General features: G+C 49.9%; 1 protein-coding gene and 1 long non-coding RNA gene across 2 annotated transcripts in view; both read right to left on the bottom strand.

Annotated features, from left to right (window-relative positions):
• The window catches only part of ALDH1A3 (aldehyde dehydrogenase 1 family member A3), a 36276-nt gene extending 33013 nt beyond the window's left edge, over positions 1-3263 (bottom strand). Inside the window, exon 1 of the mRNA XM_005560617.4 lies at positions 3086-3263. Coding sequence (XP_005560674.1) covers positions 3086-3184 — 99 coding nt within the window. The 5' untranslated portion in view covers positions 3185-3263. The remainder of the gene's footprint in view (positions 1-3085) is intronic.
• Positions 3264-21028: 17765 nt separating this feature from the next.
• On the bottom strand, positions 21029-21498 carry GCAWKR (gastric cancer associated WDR5 and KAT2A binding lncRNA). The gene has a single exon (XR_006699452.2). It is a non-coding gene; the product is annotated as a gastric cancer associated WDR5 and KAT2A binding lncRNA (long non-coding RNA).
• Between the last annotated feature and the right edge of the window lie 2053 nt (positions 21499-23551).

The raw sequence follows: 23551 nt of genomic DNA, 5'->3' as shown, positions 1-23551 counted from the left end.
ATTTCATCTCCAAGCACGCTCCTCCAAAAAAAATTACTGTTTGTTCATGACATTGATCTGTAACCAGCAACCTTAAAACAAAATCAGACTATTTGACTCTAACCGTATTTTCCCATCGCTATGTTTTTAATTTTGTAAAATCTTTTTCTTTATACCACACTACAGTAGTAAGTAATCTTGTAAGTGGTTTCTACTGTTGATTTTTCTCTCCACAAAAACAAAACAAAAGCACAAATATAAGGAAAGGGTATATAAATACGGCCTACTGATTATGCTGGCTGTATTGTTCTGAACTCCAAATCAGAGTAAAGGGTCTAGAAGGAATCATTGTCTTTGATTTGTGGATTAGCATACGACAAACCTTATAGAAGTATAGCATTAAGCTACATTGAGCTGTAGACATGGTTCACATTTTACAAAAGGAACAGAATGACATGGAATCAGGACTGAGCTGTAAGGTGTCTCAGGTTGAGGTGAGATGGCAGTCATGCAAGTGAATCCTATTGATGCCAATTTCCAGTAACTTCCATCTGACAACAGGCCACTCAGCTAAACTCAAAAAGAATATGCTTGCAGAAAAGGAGATTTGGGGGAATTTTATTTTTCATAAGAGAGATAATAAAAACTGGTGTTTTAAAATCAGAAAACTTTGAAAAGAATCTCTGCTACTGGAAGAAATTTTATAAGGAAGGAAAGAGGTCCCCTAAATTAGAAGGGACTTCCATCCTCTGAGATCTGTGTGGGGACCCTGGAGGGGCTCTCAGCTCTCCAGAATCATACAGCATGACCCTAGAGAACGCAATGTTAACATGTGAGGACGAATGAAGGGGCTTTGACAAAGTCATCCTTCTGAAAGTTAGACCACCCTGGAAATGGCACTGCTGGGGCTGGGGCTCAGATGGGCCAACGCTGGTGTGTGCCCCATTATCGAGAAGCACCGTGAGTCAGGTTTGGAAAATAGCAGACCACTGCTGGCTACCATGCTCCACCGTCTGCTCTCCTGCCAGGCCACTCACCTGCCGGGCCACTCACCCACCCTGGGCCTCAGTCCTGAATTTCAGTTTATCCCGCTCCTTCCCTCGGCAGGCACTGTTGGTGGCCTCACTCTCGGCGGCCTCTCCTGTCCAGGCTCCCTGAGGCCTGTGCCAGGGCACTGGCTGGCCACCCTCAGCCACGTAAGCTGCCTGGGTCCACAACTGCTATGGTGAGGTCTCTGCAGAGATGGGCCAGGAGCCAGGACAGAGCAGGCAGCAGCACTGTCCCCCAACGGGTGGGGAGGGAGCAACCAGTGTGAGGCAGTTGGGGCCTTCATCGCCTGGGAGACCCCTCAAGATCCCAGCACTCCAGGCCCATCGACCACCTTCCCTCAACCTCACTCCTTCACTGGTTCCCTTTAACTGGCAAAGGTTGCGCACCCACCAAGACGACAGGCAATTACTGCTCTGTGAATTGTCTAAGATCGCCATAAGGGCTACATTTACACTTTAAAAGTGTCCTAAAAATCATAGAGAAAGAGGTAAACTTTTTGTATGTGGTCAGATTGCTGATAGGACTCAAAAACATAAAAAGTAAAAGGACCATAATACATTTACTTTCTTGTTTCTATATATAGTATTTTGAAATCCTGTACAACCAAAAGAAAACAAACAACCTCCCCACTTCACCACCCGCAGCAGCAGCAGCCAAGCACCTAGGGCTAGGGTCTTACAAAATTAAGGTATCATTTTCACTCTTCCCAGAATTCGTGTTGGAATTTTCACTCTGAAGCTGATATTACAAAGAAAACTACATTAAGAATAATTTTCAGCGTTTAGTTTACAGCGACGTGTCTTTGTTGATTACAGAGCCTTCTGAAAACACTTAATTTAAATGTCATGTGATCAGAGGCTCAGCCGACATTGGGAATTAAGTGCCAAGAGACCTAAATCCGAAGGCCACACGTAGTGCCCTGTAACTTTCTCCGCTTGATTAAAACTCTTTGAGAAAGATAATTGCTACTTCTTAAAGTAAAACGGATGAGGAAATTCTCTAAGTGCGGTGTCAGCTGGAGTTGGGGGCTATGGATAAAAGCAAAAATCAAGAGAAGCCAAAGGTGGGGAAAGTGAAGGCAATGGCTCTCGGCCTGGCCTGTGCCTCTAAAGTGCCCCAGCACCGGCCCACGGACAGAAGCGCACCCCAGACAGCCTGGGGGTGTCCTCCATTGGGTCGCGCTTCCGCACCCGGGTCTCTTGGCCCTCCTCAGCCCCAGCTCAGAGGCCTCGGAGGCCTTACCATCTTCTTTTATTCCTTTCTGCCCCAGGCAGGTAATCTCACCGTTCTGCCAACGCTCTAGCCTCCCAGCCCACAGCGCAAGGAGGCAGAGAACCGTGCCCTTCTGCGGCGCGACGGAGCCTGGCCGCTCGGCCTTGCTACCCACCGCTTCCCAAAGGCCCAGATCTGCGACCTTCCGAATCGCTCTCCTTGCCTGTAAACACCGGGACCTCTGGGCTCCGGGGAGGTTTCATCAGTAAGTGAGCACCTTCCTACTCCCTCTATTCTGCTGGTGAGCTGGGTATAAACTAAGCACGGAAGGTGCCCGATGCGCTTTGCTCAGAGGACCTGTTTCCCCAGTCATCTAACTGCAGCTCCGCGATCTGGCTCCCGGACTCTCTCTTGGCGTTCTCGGGCACCTCTGACCCTCTCAAAGCCAGACGCGTCCACCCGGGAAATCATCCCAGGGGTTTTTGGGGAGGGAGACCACCGCGCTCCTAGTCAAAGCGGCGCGCACCTCCACTCGTGATCAAAGCAGTGAAGGCACACGTCGGGGCCTCGCAGGGATGCGTGCAGCCTGGCACCGCGCGGGCGCTAGACGGCCTCGGTTTCCCGCCTTCGAGGCTCACAGCGCCGAGCCCCGCCGCCGGCGATCCCGCCCAAGATGCCCCGCGAAGGGTGCGGTTTCGAGAGGGCCGAGCCCCGGCAGGGAGGCTCGGGTCTCGGGAGCGCCCGGCGGACCCTCGGCCTACTGGTCCCTCGCCCACGTCTCCCCGAAGCTGGCTGCCCAGCGCAGAGGCTGGCGGCCGTCGGGTGGGAGGGGCGCCCACCTCACCTTGGTGAACTTGACCTCCAGGTTGCGGATAGGGCGCGGCAGGGCAGGCGGCTTCCTGTCCGGCTGCCCGTTTTCCACGGCCCCGTTAGTGGTGGCCATGGCTCCTCCGCGCTCCCTGGCCCGAGGCGCCCTAGTCTGCGGCGCACCGGCTCGGCCTGGGCACTGCGCAGCCTGCTCCCGGGGTGACAGCTCCCCGCCGCTTTATGCAGCGCCCCACGCCTCCCTCCCGAGGGGGCCGTCTAATTGGCTGCAGGACTGGAGGAAGGGCGGGCGGGCTGCTGGAGGGAGGAGAGGGAAGGGGAGGGGGGCCGGTCCGCTTCACCCCACCCCGTCCGCCGCCCCTGCAGGAGCCCGAGTGCCGGCAGCTCTGCCCGCGTGCTGCGGACCGTCCCGGCTACCGCGCCGTGCGCTTTCTCGCCCTGGAGGTTGGCTTTGGACTAGCTCCCCGAAGCGCTGCCGGGCCCCGGAAGTCGCAGGGCTGGGACACCCGACCCGGCAGGGAGCTAAGCCGCAGGGGCCCCAGCGCCCAGCTGCCTCCCCGAAGCCGGGCGAGCTCTTCCCGCGGCACCTGCAGCCCCCTCCCAGTCGCCGCACAGAGCGCTCGCCCAACTTCGGCCGGCTTGCAGCTCTCCGGAATGCCCGCTCTCCGCTGGGCCCTGCGCCGCGCCGGAGTCGGGGCTCCTGGCGGGGCTGCCCCGCGTAGCTGCGCACGTGCCCTGGTCTTGGGTCCAGCGGCCCGATCCCCGCTCGCAGGACAGACACCCGCTGCGCCCCACCCTGCCCTAGCGGGGACCGCCGGCTGGCGCACCCTGGCCCAGCTGGCCTGGAATTTCCCTGCGGCCCTGGGGCTTCACACGCAGTGGGGCAGAAGGCGAAAGCAAAACGCTGGACCATTCCAGCTCTACGCTGTGGAGCCCTGGCGCCGCTGGGACTCTGACCTTCACAGGCGCACACCGCCCTCCATCCCAGAGCCCTGGAGTGCAATTAATTTGGTTTTTTAAATGCATAAGTTATACCTCGATTAAAAAATGATAATTAAAAAGAAAGCACATGAGATCTTTGCTGCTAATCGTTTTAAGAGTTGAAACTCTTGTCGGGCATAACTTCCCAGGAGTGGGAGGTAAGTCTAGCTCCTCTCCTTTTGCCATTTGGGAAATGCTCCATCGACCCCCAGGACTTGACACAGCCCCCATCTGAGACACGGAAGCGGCTTCTGATGCATGCCATTCCTCAGGTTGCTGGAACAAAGACGGGAGGCACGAATTCCTGGCAAAAGCTGTGCTTTAATCCTCAGATAGGCTCAGGCCCTTCAGTCCATCTCTTTGTATGAGTAACCCCAAGTAATCAAGAATGGAGAGGGGTCTTCTTATTTTCCTGAGGCTCCTCCTGTTTTGAGGCCTCCGTGTCCATCTCTGTCCCCTGGTGTCCTTCTGGATAGAGGGGTAAGTTTTGAAGCTTTTGGAAACCCCGCATCTGTCCCTTACCCTGTGGTGGTGGAAAGTTCTTGTGCTGCTATGGCCTGGAGTGCACAGCTGAGGCCGGGAAAAGGGGATAATGGACCCTCGAACGGGGCAGCCTTGACCAATATCGGCTGGCTAACACTGGTGAGTCTGAGCAATGCCAGCTCTTTCCTCAGCTGCTTCTGCCAAATCCTGGCCTCCCTGCCATCTTGACTGGCCCCACGGCTCCCACTTAGGTCTCCTGAAAGCATCTGGGTAGATGTGCCATGCCAGGGCCTCTGGCTGGGTGCTGAGCCCTAGCATTTGGGTGCCTGAACCCAAGAGGACCGTCAGGGTGTATCGACAAACCCTTCCTGCATAGATAGAGGCCAGGAGCCCAAGGCCAGTGGGTGCACCAGGCCCCAGGAAGCTGCAACTAGGGATGCTTTACAAATTGAACTCCCATTCTGAGACTTTATCTGGGATCCTGGATGGTTGAAATTATGTCGCTGCCAGGATTTTTTAAAGAAATCTGAAATAAAATTTATAGAGGAAATTGTGTTAATTAAATAATTTTGGATTAATGGGGGAGGCAAATGGCATTGAGCTTAGAACTCTGCTCCTTTAGGGAAGATAGTCGAGCCTGTTTGGTCAAAGACAGACAGCCACCACTTTGTTGGCTATGAAGTCAGGAATGAAAGCCACCTCACCTCACACTCAGACGTCCTTGTGACCCGAGGCGTGATCTCAGGAGCCAGTTGCAATGATGCCGACTGGCTCACCTGCAGCTCCTCCGTTTGATACCCACGTGATCCTGGGAGCCTGAGATCAGAGTGGAGCACTTAGCCATAGATTTTGTCACAGAGAGCAGATCAGGAGGATGGGCTTAGCTCTGGGCTTGTCCAGACAAGCAGGCTCTACCTTTGCTCCCATCGGCGGGAGGGGTGGAGGCAAATGTGCTTCTCCCCATTTTACAGGTGAGTAAACAGAGGCGTGCAGATACTTGTCCCAGACATCACCATCGGGGGAGAAACTAAAGCCAGACTGTGTGAGAGTGAGTGGTGCACGGCAGGGAGGAGGGGCTTTTCTGACATTCCTCTGTCCTATTCTTTCAGGCAGGTGAGCACCTATGACCCAGGGCGGTCCCACGTCATTGGGGCTGCATAGGACATAGTGAAGACACCAAGTGCTTTGAAGGTCAAAAATGGTGGGAGTATCCCTCTTCCTTGTGCCTTTCCTAGGAATCGTACCTCCTAGCTGTGGCCTCAGAGGCAGGGGCCATAGGGGCTGGAAAGGAGGATTTATTTTTGCTCACAGTGTGTTGCTGGGTGTTCGGTTTGGTGGTGAGTTGCCTGAGCATCGGAGGTGGCAGAGGCCGAGCCCCTTCTGATCACATCCCTGACCTGAGTTGCAGCTATGCACCCTTGGGTTGGATATTGATCTCTCTGAACTTCAGTTTTCTTTTCCATAATCTCCTTCCCACTTTACAGTGTTTGGGGAGGCTCAAGCAAGATAAGGCTCTCAGGAAGTGCTTTATAAACTTTAAAGGGCTATCACATACCAGCTCTTCATTTTCGTATTCTTCCTGGAGACTGGTTCCTTTTTGCTGGCTTTTCTTCTTAGAAGTCAGCAAGTTCCCCCCACTTGTCTCTGGCTTGCGGGAGCTCCCCAAGTCAACAGTCCCTCTGCTCATTTCATTGTGAAAAAGTATTTATTCATTTTGTTTTCAGCTCCGTGGTGCTGCTGTTGTCTGCTGCTTGTCTTATTGGTGCATCAAATGAGCTGAGTCCCGGACATGTCACGTTGCAGGCTTGTTTGTGGATGAACACTTAGTAAAAAGAAGCATGAATAAAAGACTAAGATAAAACAGAAGTCAGGTGGTCACCCCCTAAGTTCAACCTCATTTCATTTTTAAACCCATAATCATTTGTGGGTGATGTTGGGGTCTGAAGCAAATGTAATGAATAATGATGATGATATTGATGGACCCCCTGCTGTGTTTCATGTTATTTCAGATCTGGTACCTGAGCCTTGTGGAGAGATGCCCAGGTCTGCTGAGCATCCCTTGTGTCCCCACAGCCTCTGGTCAGCTGCAAAACTGCCTCTCCCACCCAGTCTGCTCACCTCCCTCAGTGTCGTGGAGTTGAGGCAGGGGCCTGGGACTTGGGTGTGCATTCTGAACCCCTTCCTAGAGAGCCAGGCCCCTGGGCTGAGGGTAGTTTTTTGATGTAGGGAAGCCCAGTCACCCCACTGTGTAGCTCTCAGGCCAGCTCTTGGGTGACTCAGGGAGGTGACCTAACTTCAGGTTTTTTGGCTATAAAATGAGGGTGGCGTGTGCCCCTGTGGTGAGGGAAGGTTGACTTCACTGTGAGCACCTCCCTGCTGGTATCAGTGAAGTCAATTCCATGTTTCATGTGAGTCATTCGGTGTTGCCTTAAGCTGACTAGAATAGGCAACTACTTACCTTTCAAGCTTACTATAAATTAAGACCCATCAAATACTACAATATTGTTCTGTCCTCAAGGGACACACAAACAAATCTTTTTCCCTGCGAGTTTCCATCAGTGACTGATTATATGGAGGCAGGAGCACCCCAGGTTGGAGAAAGAGGAGCTGATAACACCCAAACACAGTGAAGAGAAAGGAGCTGCCAGCCCACCACACAGCTCCTCCAGCTGCTTTCTCTCCAGCTCTGCCAGTCCTTTCTGGTCCTGGGGAAAGCCTTCCCCACACAATATTAGGCTGAGGCAAATCAGTCTTAGACCAGGCAGAAGCAAACGGAGAACTCATTACATAAAAGCAAAGAGGACACATCATGGTATTTGCAGGTCAGCCTCAGTGCAGCCATACACACACATGCACACCATATACGTATACACACATACACATGCATGCACACGTGCACGCACACACACACACACAGACCCCGCCAGTTCACAGCTTCCAGAGCTTTCCCCTTGGTCTGTCTTCCAGTGGATGAGAGTTGTGGCCCAGCCAGGAGAGAGCATGGAGGGTAAGGTAGAAAGAGCTAGTTGAGTACCCGATAGTTCTCTCCTTTCTTGCCAGTGGAATCCCATGTTATCGAGGGTGGCAATTGGCTTTGATAAAACCTATTTCCCAGCCTCTCTTGCAGATGGGTGGTTAAAGAAGTATAAGCTGAAGTTTTTGGTTTGGGCTTCCAAAGAAGCTCTTAGGCATGGTGGCTCATGCCTGTAACCCCAGCGCTTTGGGAGGTGGAAGTGGGAGGATCATTTGAGGCCAGGAGTTCAGGACCAAAGAAGCTCTTTACATGGGACTGAGTCAGCTGAAAAGCTCTTATTCCTTTCTGCTGCCTGGAACATGGACATGAGAGCTGGGTCTCCAGCAGCCATCATGTAACCATAATGCAATTCTGAAATGCAAATTCCATGGTAAGGAAGTTGGAAGAAATACTTAAAAAGAACCTGGGTCCCTGATGGCCCTGGAACAAGCCTTTCATCCCTGGATATTTTTTCTTGGATTTTTTTTTCATGTGAGCAAAACGAAAATCCCTGTATTATTAAAGCCCGCCATTTGGGTTTTCTGTTATATGTGGCCGACTTAATCCTAACCAGCATAGCTGGCTGTTGGCCATTGCTATGACAAGAAAAGCAAACTTTTAAACTCACGTGGAATAATGATCTCATTTTTGTATAAGCAGAGCAGCACAGATATAAAAATTTTATCACCATCTCTGTTATTTTTGACCTTAATCAAATAACCTTGATGTGCTGTGCTCAGGCTTATAGTATATTAAAAAACAAAAACGAGCTCTGGGATGGAATAAATGGAGCTAGCTCATTGATTCATTCACAGCTTTAATTGCCTAAATTGGATGGTTGGATGATGAGGTCCTACTAGGGAAGAGAATCTCTTTGGTACAAAAGCCCCGTGGAGCTGCCATCCTCTGGTGCCCATAGGTGATAGTTGTGTCCTCACATCTACTGAGGAAGGCACCAATACTCAGAGAGATTGAGTGACTGTACAAGTCCCTGGGCAACCCAGACCTGGAAGATACTTGGTCAGGCCAGCACTCAACCCCGGCAGCAAGAAGTCAGACTTTGTTTTAAAGTAAACAAAATGTCACTCCATATAATCACTGAATTTTGCTCATAATACTTCACACCTCTCAATACCACCACCAGCCATTCTCAGTGACGTGAGAAGTTGTTTGCAGACTTTCCAATCTCCTTCAAAATTCAAGAATTCTGAATTTTGAACCACAATTTTTGGGGTTTCAGTTCAATTTACTGCAGATAAAACATACTTCCTGGTTAAAAGGAAAATTGTTTCAGGGGGCTTACAAAAGAAAGGGTTCAGGAAGATTCTTGAACACAAAGTGGTTCTTGCTAAATAATTGTACTGAGATAAGCCTAAGAAAATCAGAAACATACATATTGAATTTCCCTTGAAATTCACATGGGTATAACACTGTCAGGAAAGAGGGCTTAGCAACATACATTTTGCCAAGCCCAAAATGTTTGAAAAATAATTTGAGTATGTTAAGGTTTGGCGAATCACTCTTGGGTTCTTCTATCCTAGTCCCACAGTGACAAGACTTTCCCCCTGCCCTTCATCCGGGACCCCCTGTAAAGGAGCATTAGTTACCCAAGAATCTTCCCTTGGATTTTTGCCATTATGTGAGTCTTGGGGTGGAGATCAGAGTGGGGAATAGAGGGGTTGTTAGAATCTGTGCACTCATGAGAATGCCTGGGGATCCTCTTGCAGTTGTGTCTTTGTGGAATGAGAGTTACTCAGGCAGCACTCTTGAGGTTCCCCTGTAATCAGAAAGCTTCTATAAAGCACATCATGTCTTATAATATGTTTAGGCAGACAGGAAGCCTGTTATGTGTGTAGCAGACAGGAAACCTATTTATGTATATTTTCATCTAGTTTCATATGGCATTGTGGTGATTCTAAAACACTCCACCCCCAAGGGAATGGATTAATTAGTGACCTATAGTGTTTTCATATTTATAATGTTCTTTATTATTGAGCATGTCTGCAAGCATTGAGATTGCTTTACATTACCCTGTATTATACATTACATTGTATTATATATTATATTATTTGCAAAGATAGTTTATCAATTAAGAGACAATGAATTGGATATGGTGTATTTTCCACCAGTGATAGCAAATAAACATGAATATTAGGAACAAAACATGGGATTATAGACTTTATAAGATGCACGCAAATATGCATCTTCTAAATTCCATGGATATTTCAGCTATTATGAATTTCAGCGCATTTTTTTTTTCAATCCCAGGAAGTACTAAGCTTTTGCACCTGCTTACAATGTCCAGCGATTTCACTGCACTTCTCCCGTTGGCCACTAGATGTCACAGGACCAAGTTGAGTAGGAAGTTGCCACTGAAGTTTGTTCTATGCGAGAAGCAGGTATTTCCTAACTTAGCAGTAAATGGCAGTGCAAGAGCTTGTTGACAGCACAGCGCCCAAAACTTCAATTGCACCACAGAAACATGATGCCAGAATTGGTGATTAGTGCCCAGGCTAGCCCACAAAAGCCTACTCGCTTCTCCATAAGCCTAAAATGGGTTCCTAGCTTTGAGATCAAACAGATGTGAGTGCTGTTCTCAGCTCAGGGAGAACTTGGGCCTAATCTTTTTGAGCCACTACTTCTTTTTCTGAAGATGGAAGTAATAATTCTTGCTCAGCAAGGGATTTGTGGGGGTAGGTGAGAGTGGAGGTGCGACAAGTACATTTGCAAGGAGATAGACAAGACCTCACTGCTGCCTGACTCTTGATGAAGCTCACAGAAAGCACCACCCAGAACCTTGTCCTGCTGGCTGTGAGGCATCGCCCCTGACCTGGCTGCTCTCTTGGGCCCTGGGTGCCCACTTCATCCCCATCCCTTCCTATCCCTCTCACAGACAAGACAACCCAGGACCCTCCAATAGAAATTTGTCAAGGAATTGCAAAAGGATAAATAACGGCAAAGGATAAGTGTGTATGATCCTAGGAGTTTAGCCTTGCAGGCAGGTAGACTGGGAAGGATTCCTGCAGGGCATTTGCCAGCCTCATTTTGTAATCTCCCTTGGTCACAGATTCCTTGTCTGTAGAAGATGGTACCTCCTTCATGGGATCAGAAATGCAACTGAGATCGCTGATGTGACAGGGCCAGCCCTGCCTGGCGTATGGTGGATGCTTGGTTTATGTCACTTGAGAGACTCTCTTGCTAGGGGGATGGGATGGACTTCAATCTCCTTTTTCAGCCCTGGCCAAGAAACCTCCAGCTGGGTGGGCAGCTTCTCAACCCTTCTAGAACCTTTTTCCTGATCTTCTCTCTGATCTATGCTACAGGTGGCTTTCAGCAGCTCCAGACTCTTCTCTGGCTGATGCCAGGCTCCATTCCCCCAACACCCATCCCTTCTTTTGTATTTATGCTTCACCGCAACATTGCAGATACTTTTGGGGCTTCTCCTAGGAATCTATCTGGCTTTGGGTTTCTGAACACCCAGCTCAGCCCCGACTTGCTTCTCTCTCTCCTGTTTCATTAGCCATGTATCAGGTCTGATTCTTCCCAGTCTTTTTACTTTCTTCCTCATGCTGCCTCTCAGGCATTGGTGGGGCACTGGCAGCACTGTGTAGACAAGGATCTTGACTCTCATCAGAATGTCCTGATTGATTAGTGATGTCTGCCGTGAGCACAGGATGCAGGCAACCCCTAGAAACTGGCCTTCTCACAGGGTGACATGCACAGGAGTCACCAGGGATCTTGTTGACAGGCAGGTTGCATTCATAGGTCTGATGTGGGGCTCAGGGTTCTGCCCTTCTAACAAGCTATTAACAAGTATCTAACAAGCTACTAACAAGTATTTAACAAGCTACTAACAAGCATCCTTCCTAGACTGGCAGCATCAGCATTTACTGGGACCTTGATAGAAATGCAGACTCCCAGGCCCTACCATAGACTTATTGAGCTGAAATCTGCAGGTTAACAAAAGTCTCACCCAGGAGCTTCAAATGCACGTCACGGTATGAGAAGGGCCACCAGGCTCTGGTCTGGCTAATACCTGGCCTCTTAGGAAAAACAATCCCTGCCCCACCAAAAGCCCACCTTGTCAGAATGGCTGAAACAAGCTCTTCTTTTTCTTTCTCTGTTTATTTTCAGGGTGGAGATGACATCACTTTCTACTATGAGACCAAGGATAGCCCAATACTGATCCCAGCCAAGATCCCAACTGCCCCCACTCTTTAGAGGCTCCTTACAGCTATACCCAAGGAAATGGCTTTGAAGGACTTTAATCAACACACTTTTATAAGATGAGAGTCTAGAAGTACCAGGGCAACACTATTAACAAGAGGTTGTACCTTCATTATATTGCGTGCAAATTGCTGTTTATACTGCTCTTGAATTCTGGGGCTTGAGGAAGACAGGCTTACTGGGATGGGATATATACTTTGGGGAGGAAGGAGGGACCCTCTGTGCACAGTGTAAGTTAGGCCCTGTGCCCATCGGAGAGGCTGCAATGAATGTTACCAGGCGAAGAACCCCACTTTGGGATGTGAGGCCCCAGGGGCAACAGGGCACGACAAGGTGTTTCCCCAGAATGACTGAAGGGGGACATCAAAGGGACGAGTGTGGACAGTGGACAGTTGAAGCAGGCAATGGGAAGGCAGAACTGGGAGACGGCCCCAAGCCTCAGGTTGGAGAGGTGAGGCAAGGGCAGGGTGGGGCCTTCCACGTGGGCTCAGAGCAGCAGCCCTGACTCAGGCTGAGTTGTTTGAGATGAAGGCTGCGGGCGGGCTGTCTCAGGCACTCAGCCCCGCCCCAGTAGTGGCCCAGGCTCTTCCGTGAGAGCATTGACTTCAGGAGTTGTGCATATTCGAAGTCAGGAGACGGCCACTTTATTATATACATATGATTTTGTAGACACAGAATTTTAATGATGTATTTATTTCTGTAGTTCTTCTTTGACATCGGTCTTCTTTACTAGACAAAGCTCCAATTTATGTTATGAACTGAGAGAGATTCAGTAGCTAGTTCCAGGCTCCCTGGCTCCATCACTTGCATCTCTAACCTCTGGGGTACCTGGTGGAGGTTTCTAATCCTCAGCTTCCTTCTCTGCAAAAGTGGGTGGCTTGGCAGTGCACAGCTATGGGGACAGCATGATGTCGCTCTGCTGGGATGTTAAAGAAATGGACCTCTCCAGGTGTGAGTGCTGGTGCTGGTGCTGGTGCTGGCTGGGTGTATGGTCACCCTTCAGCTGCTCAAGGAGGTTTGAGCAGCTACGGTGCATTTATTGGCCAAGGTTAGGCTTGTGATTGGGCCCAATGGAAAGGAATGGAAAACTGACTAAGGGAAGATAAACTTTTCTGTGGTACCCGAACAAAGGAATACCTTCTGAAGCAGAACTAACTAAAGCATGAGGAATGACCTGGAGAATGAAGGAATAGGAAGAGTGCCACACCACTCTTCTGCCCACTCCCAATACCCTTCCACTCTGAATCAGCTGCCCCCACCCAGTAAGGCCTCCCATGGTCTCCCCCTACGCTGCCTCGGTGCTGGCTGGCCAGGGTGCCCGCTGTTGCTAAAACAGAATCACTTCAACTCAGGGCCTTTGTGATCACCACTGCTCCTGCCTGGAGTGCTCTTTTCCTGAGATCTTTGCATGACTGATCTCTCCTCATGAAAGTCTCAGCTTAAATGCTGCCTCCTCAGAGAGGCCTCCCCCGACCAGTCTGTCTGAAACCCCTCCCGCATCCCGCATCCCATTCTGTCATCTCTATGGCCCTGATTATACATTTCCTCTTTGTTTGCTGATGGATTCCTGATTCTAGAACGTAAGCGAAAATGCGGGGGACCCTCCCCACCCCGACACCAGCCACCAGGTGGCGTCCTTGACCCAGGACAGCTTGGTACCTACTATTGCAAGGGGCCCCCAAATACTCAAAATTGGCACCCTCACCAACTGGGAGTTGGATAGTTTATTAGTAGATCTGCAGTGACTGCATCAGGACTAATAGTGTTTCCAGAACAAATTAAAATGAGGCTTTAGGTTGGTGTCATTAAAAAACAAGTTCTGCTTGTTTTCCCACCCATGCCTGGGACGTTTATAGATGAAGTAACCCTGTCAGTGCTTAGCATAGTGTTGTATCCCTGGTGGAGACCAGAGAGATCTCCAAAACCTACATCTTTAGAAACTCTGCACCCATGGCACGAGCGTGTGTCCATGGCTATGGAGTTAGCTGTTAGCTAGGGTGGAGGATCCCAGACCACCTGACTCCCAGCCTGGGATGCCTTCTTTCATGCCATGCAGAAATCCATGACCAGGCCTGTGCCAAAGCACCCTCTTGGTTTGTATCTTGTAAGAGGTAGAATGTTTAATCCTGAACAGGGTGGACTTCTGGTAAGCCAAAGGGTTTTTTGCTCAGTTACAAAGCATTCTAGGAGCTAGGCACCATAACTACAGAATAATAAGACATCCCTCAAAGAGTCTGTAATGTAATTGGGAGAATAACTATGTCTGGTAGAATAATGAGCAATGAATTCAAGATGTTAATGACATCCTGGAGAGGGAAGAGTAGAGGTAAGAGATGGTCCTCTTGGGTATAGGGAAGATTTTTCAAAAGAGGGAAATGTCCAAGATCGTGTGGTTGGGCCTCTGTGTTGTCACTCTATTTTGGCAAAATAAAAGCTGGCAGCATTGGTGCCACCATACTGAAGACTCCAGGGAGTTCCAGCTTTTCAGCTGGGTGAGACTGTGCTGACTGTGCTGGGGCCCTGGGGCTGGGAGTCTCGTGGCCCATCATCCTGTGGTTCTGCCATTTCTGCCCAGTCCTCGCATCTCCAGCAGAAGGTATTTTTAGGGTGTGCTTTAAAGATGGACAACTCCTCAGAGAGTCACCAAATGGCTTCAAACTCTGAAAATGCTGAAAGTAGGCTTGACTTTGCTGTTGCTAGGTAGTATCCTGCCTCTATGTTGGGACACAAAATAAAGGCCACCAATCTTTTTGAGGTAGTAGAATTCCTCCCGAGGCGGGTGGGAGAGCATTCACACCCCCACCTGTCTCCCTCCATCTTATGTTGGTGCTCAGGAAGCTGCACTGTCAGGCTGTGTGGCACAACCACGTGGGCATGTTGTATTTGGAGTGTTGGTCTCAAGAGGGAAGACATGTTTGGTTATGCTTTTCTTTTCTTTTTCTTTTTTCTTTTTTTCTTTTTCTTTGTTTTTTGAGACAGAGTCTTGCTCTGTTGCCCAGGCTGGAGTGCAGTGACACAATCTTGGCTCACTGCAACCTCTGCCTCCTGGGTTCAAGTGATTCTCCTGTCTCAGCCTCCCAAGTAACTGGAGCTACAGGCATGTGCCACCACACCCAGCTAATTTTTGTATTTTTAGTAGAGACGGGGTTTCTCCGTGTTGGTCAGACTGGTCTCGAACTCCTGACCTCAGGTGATCTGCCCACCTTGGCCTCCCAAAGGCCTCCCACCACACCCAGCCTGGTTATGCTTTTCTTAAAATGTAGTTTGTAGCCATAAGCTAGTCCATAGAACTATCTCCATTTTACCTTGTATATAGGGACTCATAAGCAAACTTACTTTTTATCCTTAAATGGTGTAGGACTTGTTATCTATTACATGGATTAAATAGGAAAAATGTTTGAGGTAGGTGGCCTGGCGCACATTGTCTGTAACAGATACTACTTACCTAGAGGCCCCTCTCATCTAGCAACTTCCTAGCAATCTAGCAATGATCTAGCAACTTCCTTTCTGCTAACCTTTGTGATTGAAGAAACTTATTTTTGGTAACTTTCCCAATCCACAAAACCAATCCCATTTTAAGGTGGGAAAGTGTAGTGTAACAATGGGATCACTGTTTTTTTGTTGGTGAGATGAAAATATTTAAGCTTGGCCCTAACACCAGTTGCTATTGAAAGGTACTGCCTTGTACAAAATAACAAATCAAATCCCAAACTGTCTGTTTATGGTTATTACGGTTCACTTCATTAAGCCATAACTCTGATTACATTCTTTCTCCTGCCCTACCCTGAAGGCTGAGCTCTGAGGCCAGGGGGCTGGGCCTGCTCTTCTCTGGGAACTGCGTGTCCAAAAACATATTTGGGCAAAATGGATGAGTTGTGGACAAAGGGAACTCTCAGACTTTCAGGGGACCTTACCTGAGGGGCTCCTTCCGAGCCCTGGAGTCATGCTCCCCTATCCTGAGCACCTTGGCTCTTGAGACCCTGGGTTCCTGTTGCACCTGCAGAGATTCAGGTGAGAAATCTCTGGTTGGAGAAGGTAAGGTACAGGTGTGAGCTTGTTTTAATCTGAGATAATAATGCACAGACTTTCAAAGAATGAGATGGAGTGAACAGAGAGAAGCCCACGGTTGTGGGTACGGAGTGTGGATGTCCCTGATCCTCCGTGTGTCAGCCCATCTGTTAAGTCACCTTTCATCTTTGTGACATTTTCCCAGGGCCCTCTCCTGCTATAAACGACTTATGAAACACATGAATTAGAGACCGTCCTCAGCCCTACGCATGCAGCCCTTGACAGTGTGCTCTTTGGGCAGAGTTCTGGCCTCAAATGCACCTTCAGGAGCATTCCTTTGCTCAAGAGGCTGAGTATGGAGGAGGAGAGAAGACAGGCAAGGGAGGTGGGTTGCTCTGGGTTCCATCCTCACCCTCAATGGTATGGGGCCTTCAAGCTCTTTTGCCTCTCTCTTGGCCTCCTCGCCTATAAAATTCAGTCACACCTACCCATGGGGCAGCAGCTAGTCCCTGGTGATGGGCTCCACGAATGGAGCCTCCTGGTGTTCATGTCTCTGTGTGGTCCCCGGCTATGCTAACTCTGGGTTGGCCCTGCCGCTGCCTGAACTAGAGTGCTGAGTCATGGCGGGCCAGTTACAGGCCTGATCCTTGGGAAGCTCGGCAGCTTCTGCCTCTCTACTTGTGGGGGCCTGAGCGTCCATGTAGGAAGTCCAGGTAGCCTTCAGGAGAGACCACATGGAAAATCCATGTGCGGAGGGAGAGGCCCTAGCACCCCAAGGAGAGACAGGCCCAGGTGTCCCAATGTCCTGACTGAGCCCAGCCTCCCAGGCACTCCTGCCAAAGCTCCAGGGAAGTGAATGCAGTCACCCTCTGCATTGGAGGTCCAGCCACTGCCACCACCTGACTGCAGCTGGGTGAGACCCTAAACCAGACCAGCAGAGGGACCCTCTAATTGAGCCCCAATGAACCCTTAGAATCATGAGAAATTCAAAAAATGCCTGTTGTTTTAAGCCCTGAGCTTGGGGGCAGTTTGCTATGCAGGGATAGATCACAAGACATGGGCATACCCTAAAGTGAGGAATGCCAGCTGCCTGCTCCACCCCCACAGTGAGGTCCGAAAGATTTTCCGTTAAGTCTCAACGCAGCTCCTGGCACATGGAGGGTGCTCAAAAATAGCTGGTTTTCTTATAAATAAATGCAAACAGGTGGTTTTCCCTCTGTGGTGCCCTAATTAGTCTAAACGCTGACTTCTCATGGGCCCTGGCTCCTGATATCCTTAAATCTTTTTTTATTTTTTATTTTTTATTGAGATGGAGTCTAACTCTGTCACCCAGGCTGGAGTACAGTGGCCCAATCTTGGCTCACTGCAACCTCTGCCTCCTGGGGTCAAGAGATTCTCCTGCCTCAGCCTCCTGAGTAGCTGGGATTACAGGCACGTGCCACCACGCCTGGCTAATTTTTGTATTTTTATAGAGATGAAGTTTCACCATGTTGGCCAGGCTGGTCTCGAACTCCTGACCTCAAGTGATCCGCCCACCTTGGCCTCCCAAAGGGCTTGGATTACAGGAATGAGCTACTGCACCCAGCCCCCGATATCCTTAAATCTTGTTAACTCCATGGAAGGGGGCTTCAGGCGTGCCAGCCCATTGGCAGAGCCATGTTGCATCTCATTCAGGGGCATCTCATTCAGCAGACATTTACAGGCCTGTTCTTATGTGCCAGATGCCATGCCAGGCACTGAGGCTCCTGCAGACGGCACTACAGACCAACCACTGATCTCATAGCTGGTACATGGCGGGGAGAAGACAGACACGGAATGAGAAGCTGTAAGTGTGAGTAGTGGTATGGAGAAGTGCAGAAAGGGGAGAGCTTACTTCGGTTTAGTTCAGCTGCAAGTGACGAAGACTAGAAACAACATCACTTAAAGAGGATACAGGTATATTTTCACCTAAGAGAAATACAGCCTTGGGCAGTCTAGGACTGACAAGGCAGCTCCACAGTCACTCATCAGAGTCTGATGTCTTCTTTCTTTCTGCTCAGCCCTCTTAGCTTGCAATGTCCATCCTCACATTGGTCCCAAGATGGATGCTGGAGCTCCAGCCATCATAGCCACATTCCATGGGGGAAGGGCAAAGAAGAAAGTTCCCCTCCTGGTTTAATTATCCCCCTTTCAAATAACTTTCTCTGAAGCATCCCTCTACCCTCAAAGTCTTCTGCTTACACCCACTTGGCTACAGATGTCTGGAAACTTGGGAAATGTAGTGCTTTAGCTGGACCTATTGCTGCCCCAATAATATAAAGGTCTGTCAGTCAGGAAGAAAGGGGAAAAGGTTTTGCTTGACAACTGACATCCTCCACCCCAGGGACCACTCCGAAGCGCAGAAGTGACATTTTTCAACAGAAAGAAAGTTTGAACCAATTAGATAAAGAGCATTAAGATGCAGAGACTCAACCCCCACAGAAAACCCAAAGGTGAGAAATCTCATGAATCCTTCAAGGAATTCACAGGAGTCCAGTGTGAACCTCTTCCCTCTCAACGTAATTCCCTCATCTGTTTAGCAGGAGCTTACTTTAGCTTAGGATCTGGGAAAACATGAGTCTCCCCTCCCACCGTGAGAAGAAGCTGAGGTTACCATTCACCTTTGGGACTGAGTGAGTTTCCACTTTTCCCTGAGAGCAGACTTGACAGATGAGGGACATGGTGGAGCTGGGGCTCTGAGACGTAAAGCGGGGAAAAGGGGAACTCTTGAAACAAGGAGAGATGGATCCTTGCCTTCCTCTTCTGGGTTGAGGGGTCCAGGGGACTCCCTGAAGCAGCAGCTAGGGAGGCTACAGCCGTGAGACTTCTGGCAACTTCCAGGAGGACCCGGCATGCTGCTATCTGTTTGCTGATTTAGTCTAGTAAGTGCATGAAACAGTATTTTGAAATTACAATCTCCTTAGCTCTGGGGTCTATAGCAATGACTCCTCGAAATTCCTTTTGTTCTGATCTCACACATCAATTCAGCATGTGAGGGGGTCTGAAGGGAACTCAATTAGAAATGCAGGCTAGATACATGTTGTTTCCTTTCTCTTTTTCTTTCTCTTTCTTTCTTTTTTTCTTTTGCCTTTCAACACCTGGGGCTTGCCAAGCCCACTTCAAGGAAAGGGGCTGCATTTTAAGTTAGCCCTGTTTTCTGGAACTGGTGGGAACGTCTTCATTTTTTCAGGTTTCCGCCTGTGGTTACCTTGCAAGGCTTCTCAGCCAGGCCCTGCGTGTCCCCTCTCCCGCTGCATCCCGGCTTCCCCTGGCTGGATTCCCTAGCGCATCTGCTGTGGGCTGGGTGCCCAGTCGTTTTCCATTAATGCCTCTGGACAGAGAGGCCTACACAGCTGCACAGCTTGTGACGCAACGTACCCGACACATATACTCCCTGCCTGTCCCCGGCCAACCCTGGCCAGAGAGCCATCGGAAACTGGTGTTTACTGGGAAGTGATTTGACTTTGTAACACGGTGACCACAAGCCCCATTCCACTGGCCGACATGGTCCCAAATATTTCCTTCTCTCATGAACTTCCCATTCCCCCTGCCCCCACAATTGCTGTTTAGAAAAGTGTGGCTCAGGAAGGGGAGGAGAAAGTGGCAGCCTCATAATCTGGGAACGAAAGAGTCTTTGCACACTGTCATTAGAGGTCTGTACATATTGGACAAAATGTTGCTCTCTTGAAAAGTGAGTTATAACTCCTTAAATTTGCCCAGTCAGGATCTGACTCTCGTTTCTTAGAAGGCACTACATCGCTTTAATATGCAACAGTCTAACATAACATTAAATCATTTGTAAAAGTTTCATCTAGTTGATCCTGAGCCAAGGTATTCTTGGGTTGGGTTGCACATCCACCCTTTTGTTTTTTATATGGTTAAAAAGAAACACACGACAAAATACCTATCAAGTGATCTCACCCTTGCTGGTGTCCAAGAGTGATCTCTTGGCTCAGTGGGTCTCTTTGGTTTGTAGGGGCCCCAAAGGATGGCTTCATTTTCAAGACCAGCGAGTATTCTATGTGTGCCCACCACACACACCAGACTGCAGTGTGTGGGGGTGGGAGGAGGTGCCTGGGCCAGGTGCAGAATGGAAAAATCATGGTTTTCTAGGGATGCCAGGGACTTGAAGAGAGAGAGGCTAAGCCAGAGCTGGGAGGAGAGCAAGTGCTTTTGCCCCTTTTATAAGAGATGCTTCAGCAAAGCCTTCACCACACACATCCTCCATTTCCCTTCCACAAAAGGGGACCACTCCCTCACTGTGGCCCCACGTGAGGGCTGCTCTCCCGGGAGTCTTTGTCCTAACTCCTGCACCAAATCTTCTCTTTTGTTTGTCCTCCAGACCATCCTTGGAACCTTTCTTTATTTGTTTGTTTTTGAGACGGAGTCTTGCTCTGTTGCCCAGGCTGGAGTGCAGTAGCGTGATCTCAGCTCACTGCAATCTCTGCCTCGCGGGTTCCAGAGATTCTCCTGCCTCAGCCTCTTGAGTAGCTGGGACTACAGGTGCACACCACCATGCCTGGCTAATTTTTGTATTTTTAGTAGAGACGGGGTTTCACCATGTTGGCCAGGCTAGTCTTGAACTCCTGACCTCAAGTGATCTACCTGCCTTGGCCTCACAAAGTGCTGGAATTACAGGCATGAGCCACTGCACTCAGCCTCTGTGGAACCTTTAGCCCTCAGTCAACTCTGCTTGGGTTAGACTTGGGTGTTCAAATGCCTGTCTCCCCATAGACAGTAAGAAGGGAGCCATGTCTTGGTCACCCAAAAATCTTGATGGCCTTCCAGTGTCCTTTGGTGACTCAGTGAATGCAGCAGAACCCCTCATATGGAGCTGGGGAAGATGGGGAGATGTCGCTTCCATTGCCACCTCCCGCCTCCTGCCCAGTGCTCAGCCCAGCCCCACAGCCCCCAACCCCCAGGATCCCCACTTCTTACTTCCTGACTCCACTCCTGCCCAGGCCTTGTCCTGCTGGCCTGGGGATTCCCCCAGCTCACCTTGGTTCTTCAGAATATGTAGTGGGGGTGGTAGAGATACATCTAGGGATATCTGGTAGGTGTGACAACATCCTTCCAGTCTCAGCCACCTCCAGAAGCTGCCTACGCCCTTGAGACTAGGTGATGGTCGGGTGAAGGAGGAAGTGGTTAGGAAAGCAGAGACCCAGATGGCTGCCTGAGTCCTAGGTAGGATGAGGGCCTAGGGATAGAATCTCCCGGGAGCACTCTGAGGACTCACTGGATAATCCACACTGTGTCCTCCTCCAGGAACCTGGGCCCTCGAGAGCCTCCTCCTGGAGCCCGTGGATGTGAGCCACTCTGGCCTCTGACCCGATCCTGGACACGTCTAGCAGGGCTGGCACCAGCTGCCCCCCAGCAATCCACCAGCTGACTCCAGCCGCCGGGGGCCTGTGTTGCAAGCTGGGTCTCTTCCTGCTCTCCCTGGGCCTGGCCTCTCCTCCCCAGTCGGCTTGGCTGTTCTGGAAACAATGACTATGGACAGAAACGACTTCTCATGGGGGTTTTGGAAACCGCGGCTGGGCATCAGCAAACAGCTTTTGCACAGGGCAGTGGCTCCCGAGGAGACGCAGAAACGCTGGGAGGCTGGAGGGGAAGTGACAGAGACAATAGGAGGCATTGTGTCTTCTCCCAGGAAGCTCTGCTTTGCATTGCTTCCAAGAAAATTGACTCTGGGGCAGCTCCATCTATTCCAAAGCAACAGCTTTATGTGATTATGTTAGTCTCAGGCTCGGACAAATGCGCCCTTCCTACCTCATTAACAATGCCAGCAGGGCCCAGCTGTGCCATGGGGGGCTCCGTGCCCTAATTCATCAGACAAGGCCGAGTGTAGGAAGTCATAAGAACAATGCATCTTAGAGCAGAAGCTCTCTGTGGAGGGAGTGCAGCTTTGATGTGGGGCATGGCCCTGATTAGGGTTGACGGCTAGGGATGGTCCGTGCTCGGGAAGGTGGCATAAGCCCGGATGGCATTTGGGATGTGGGGTTTTGCACCTGGGTCTGTTGAAGTTTGATGAAGTTTAACACGTGCAAACAGTGGCTTTTGTTCTGCAGGACAAAGGCCTTCCTCGACCTGGGCCCAGGCTGAGACCTTGGTGGTGGCAACGTTTCCTCCCCGTCGCCTCTTGTCACTCTCCTTGTGGAAGTTTAATTAGGACAACGAGCTTTCACAGGCTCATTTCTCACTCCAGCAACTTTCTAACACTTCCTAACGAGGAGGCTGGAGCCTGAGGACTGTGGGGCGGAGAGGGGGCTGTGGGGCTGGCCAGAAAGACCGTTGAGGGGACTGGGAGGGGCTGGGGAAGAGGGGGTGCGTGGAGAGGAGCAGAACAGGCACAGAGGAAGCACAAAACCACAGTGGGTCCCTGGAGAACTGTGGATTGATCTGGGAAGAAGAGAAAATAAAACAAATCCTAACTGGTCTTTGTTTTCTGGGTGGCCAGACAGTAATTTCCCCAAATTCTCTATGGTTCTGGAAAAGAAAGCAAAGGATCAATCACTGTTGACTTTGTGGCCTTCAGAACTGGATCACATGGGCTGTTACTTAACACCTTAAACTCCTCTTACTGCCATGCAAGCCTTTCCCATCCACTGGGTTCTAAACAGAGAGGTTGTGATGACCTGGCCAAGCTCCCAGCCCACTCCTGAACCAGGCTCCACACTTTTTATCCAGGTGTGGGCATGGTGGAGTGCCTGGGTAGGGGACAGGGAGCCCACATCAAGGGTGTGATCCTGCTGACCTTGATGGAGATGCTGGCTTTCTTGGGCCTAAAGAGCATGAAGAACTGGGGGTGGAGGGACAGAGGATCCCTGTGTATCCTCACCTGCATCAGTCAGTATAGTTCAGGTTGTGCCACAGTAACACCCAAAATGTGGGTGCTTAAAGACCACACGGCTTGTTTCTTCTGCTGCTACATATCCATGGTGGGTCGGCTAACAGCTCTGCTCTACATCACCCCAACCCCTGGCCTCATTATTTACAACACTGGCAATTGGTTTGATAGAGGGAGAGAAAGAGGTTGTGAGGGCACCCTGGCTCCTGAAGTGCCCTCATGGGGATGACACACCCCAGTCTTGCTCAATTTCAAAGTTGTGTGGATATACGTAACTTCCAAGCTGGGGAGAGAGGTTATCCTACCGTGATTCTGGAAGCTAGAACATAAATATTTGGTGAGTAGTACTAATAACCTCCTGTTTTAGTTATCTGTTGTGTGTAACAAATTACTCCAAAACCAAGTGGTTTAAAATCATAACCATTTATTTTTCTTACCTGGCAATCTGGGAGCAGCTTATCTGGATGGTTCTGGCTCAGAATTTCTCATGAAGTTATGGTTAAAATGTCAGCCAGGGCTGCAGGCATCTGAAGGCTTGACTGAGGCTGGAGGGTCTGGCTCCAAGATGCCACTCACATGGCTACTGGCAGGAGGCCTCATTGCTTTACCATGCGGATCTCTCCAATGAGCTGCCTGAGTGTACTCATGACATAGAAGCTGGTTTGTCCCAGAGCTAATGATATGAGAGAGAGAGAAGGAGAACAAGCAGGAAACTGCAGTGCTGTTTATGACCTCACACACATCACCTCTGCTTTATTTTATGCATGAGAAACAAGACACTAAATCCAGCCTACATTTTAAGCAGAGGGAAATTAAGCTCCACCTCTTGAAGAAACGAGCATCAAAGGATCTGGGGTCATATCTTAAAACCACCACAGCTATACAAGTTCCCCAGATGACTATCCGGA

This window comes from Macaca fascicularis, chromosome 7 (assembly GCF_037993035.2).
Source record: "Macaca fascicularis isolate 582-1 chromosome 7, T2T-MFA8v1.1".
Taxonomy (NCBI): Eukaryota; Metazoa; Chordata; class Mammalia; order Primates; family Cercopithecidae; genus Macaca; species Macaca fascicularis.
The sequence above is the reverse complement of the archived record's forward strand: the minus strand, read 5'-3'. Positions and strand labels throughout refer to the sequence as shown.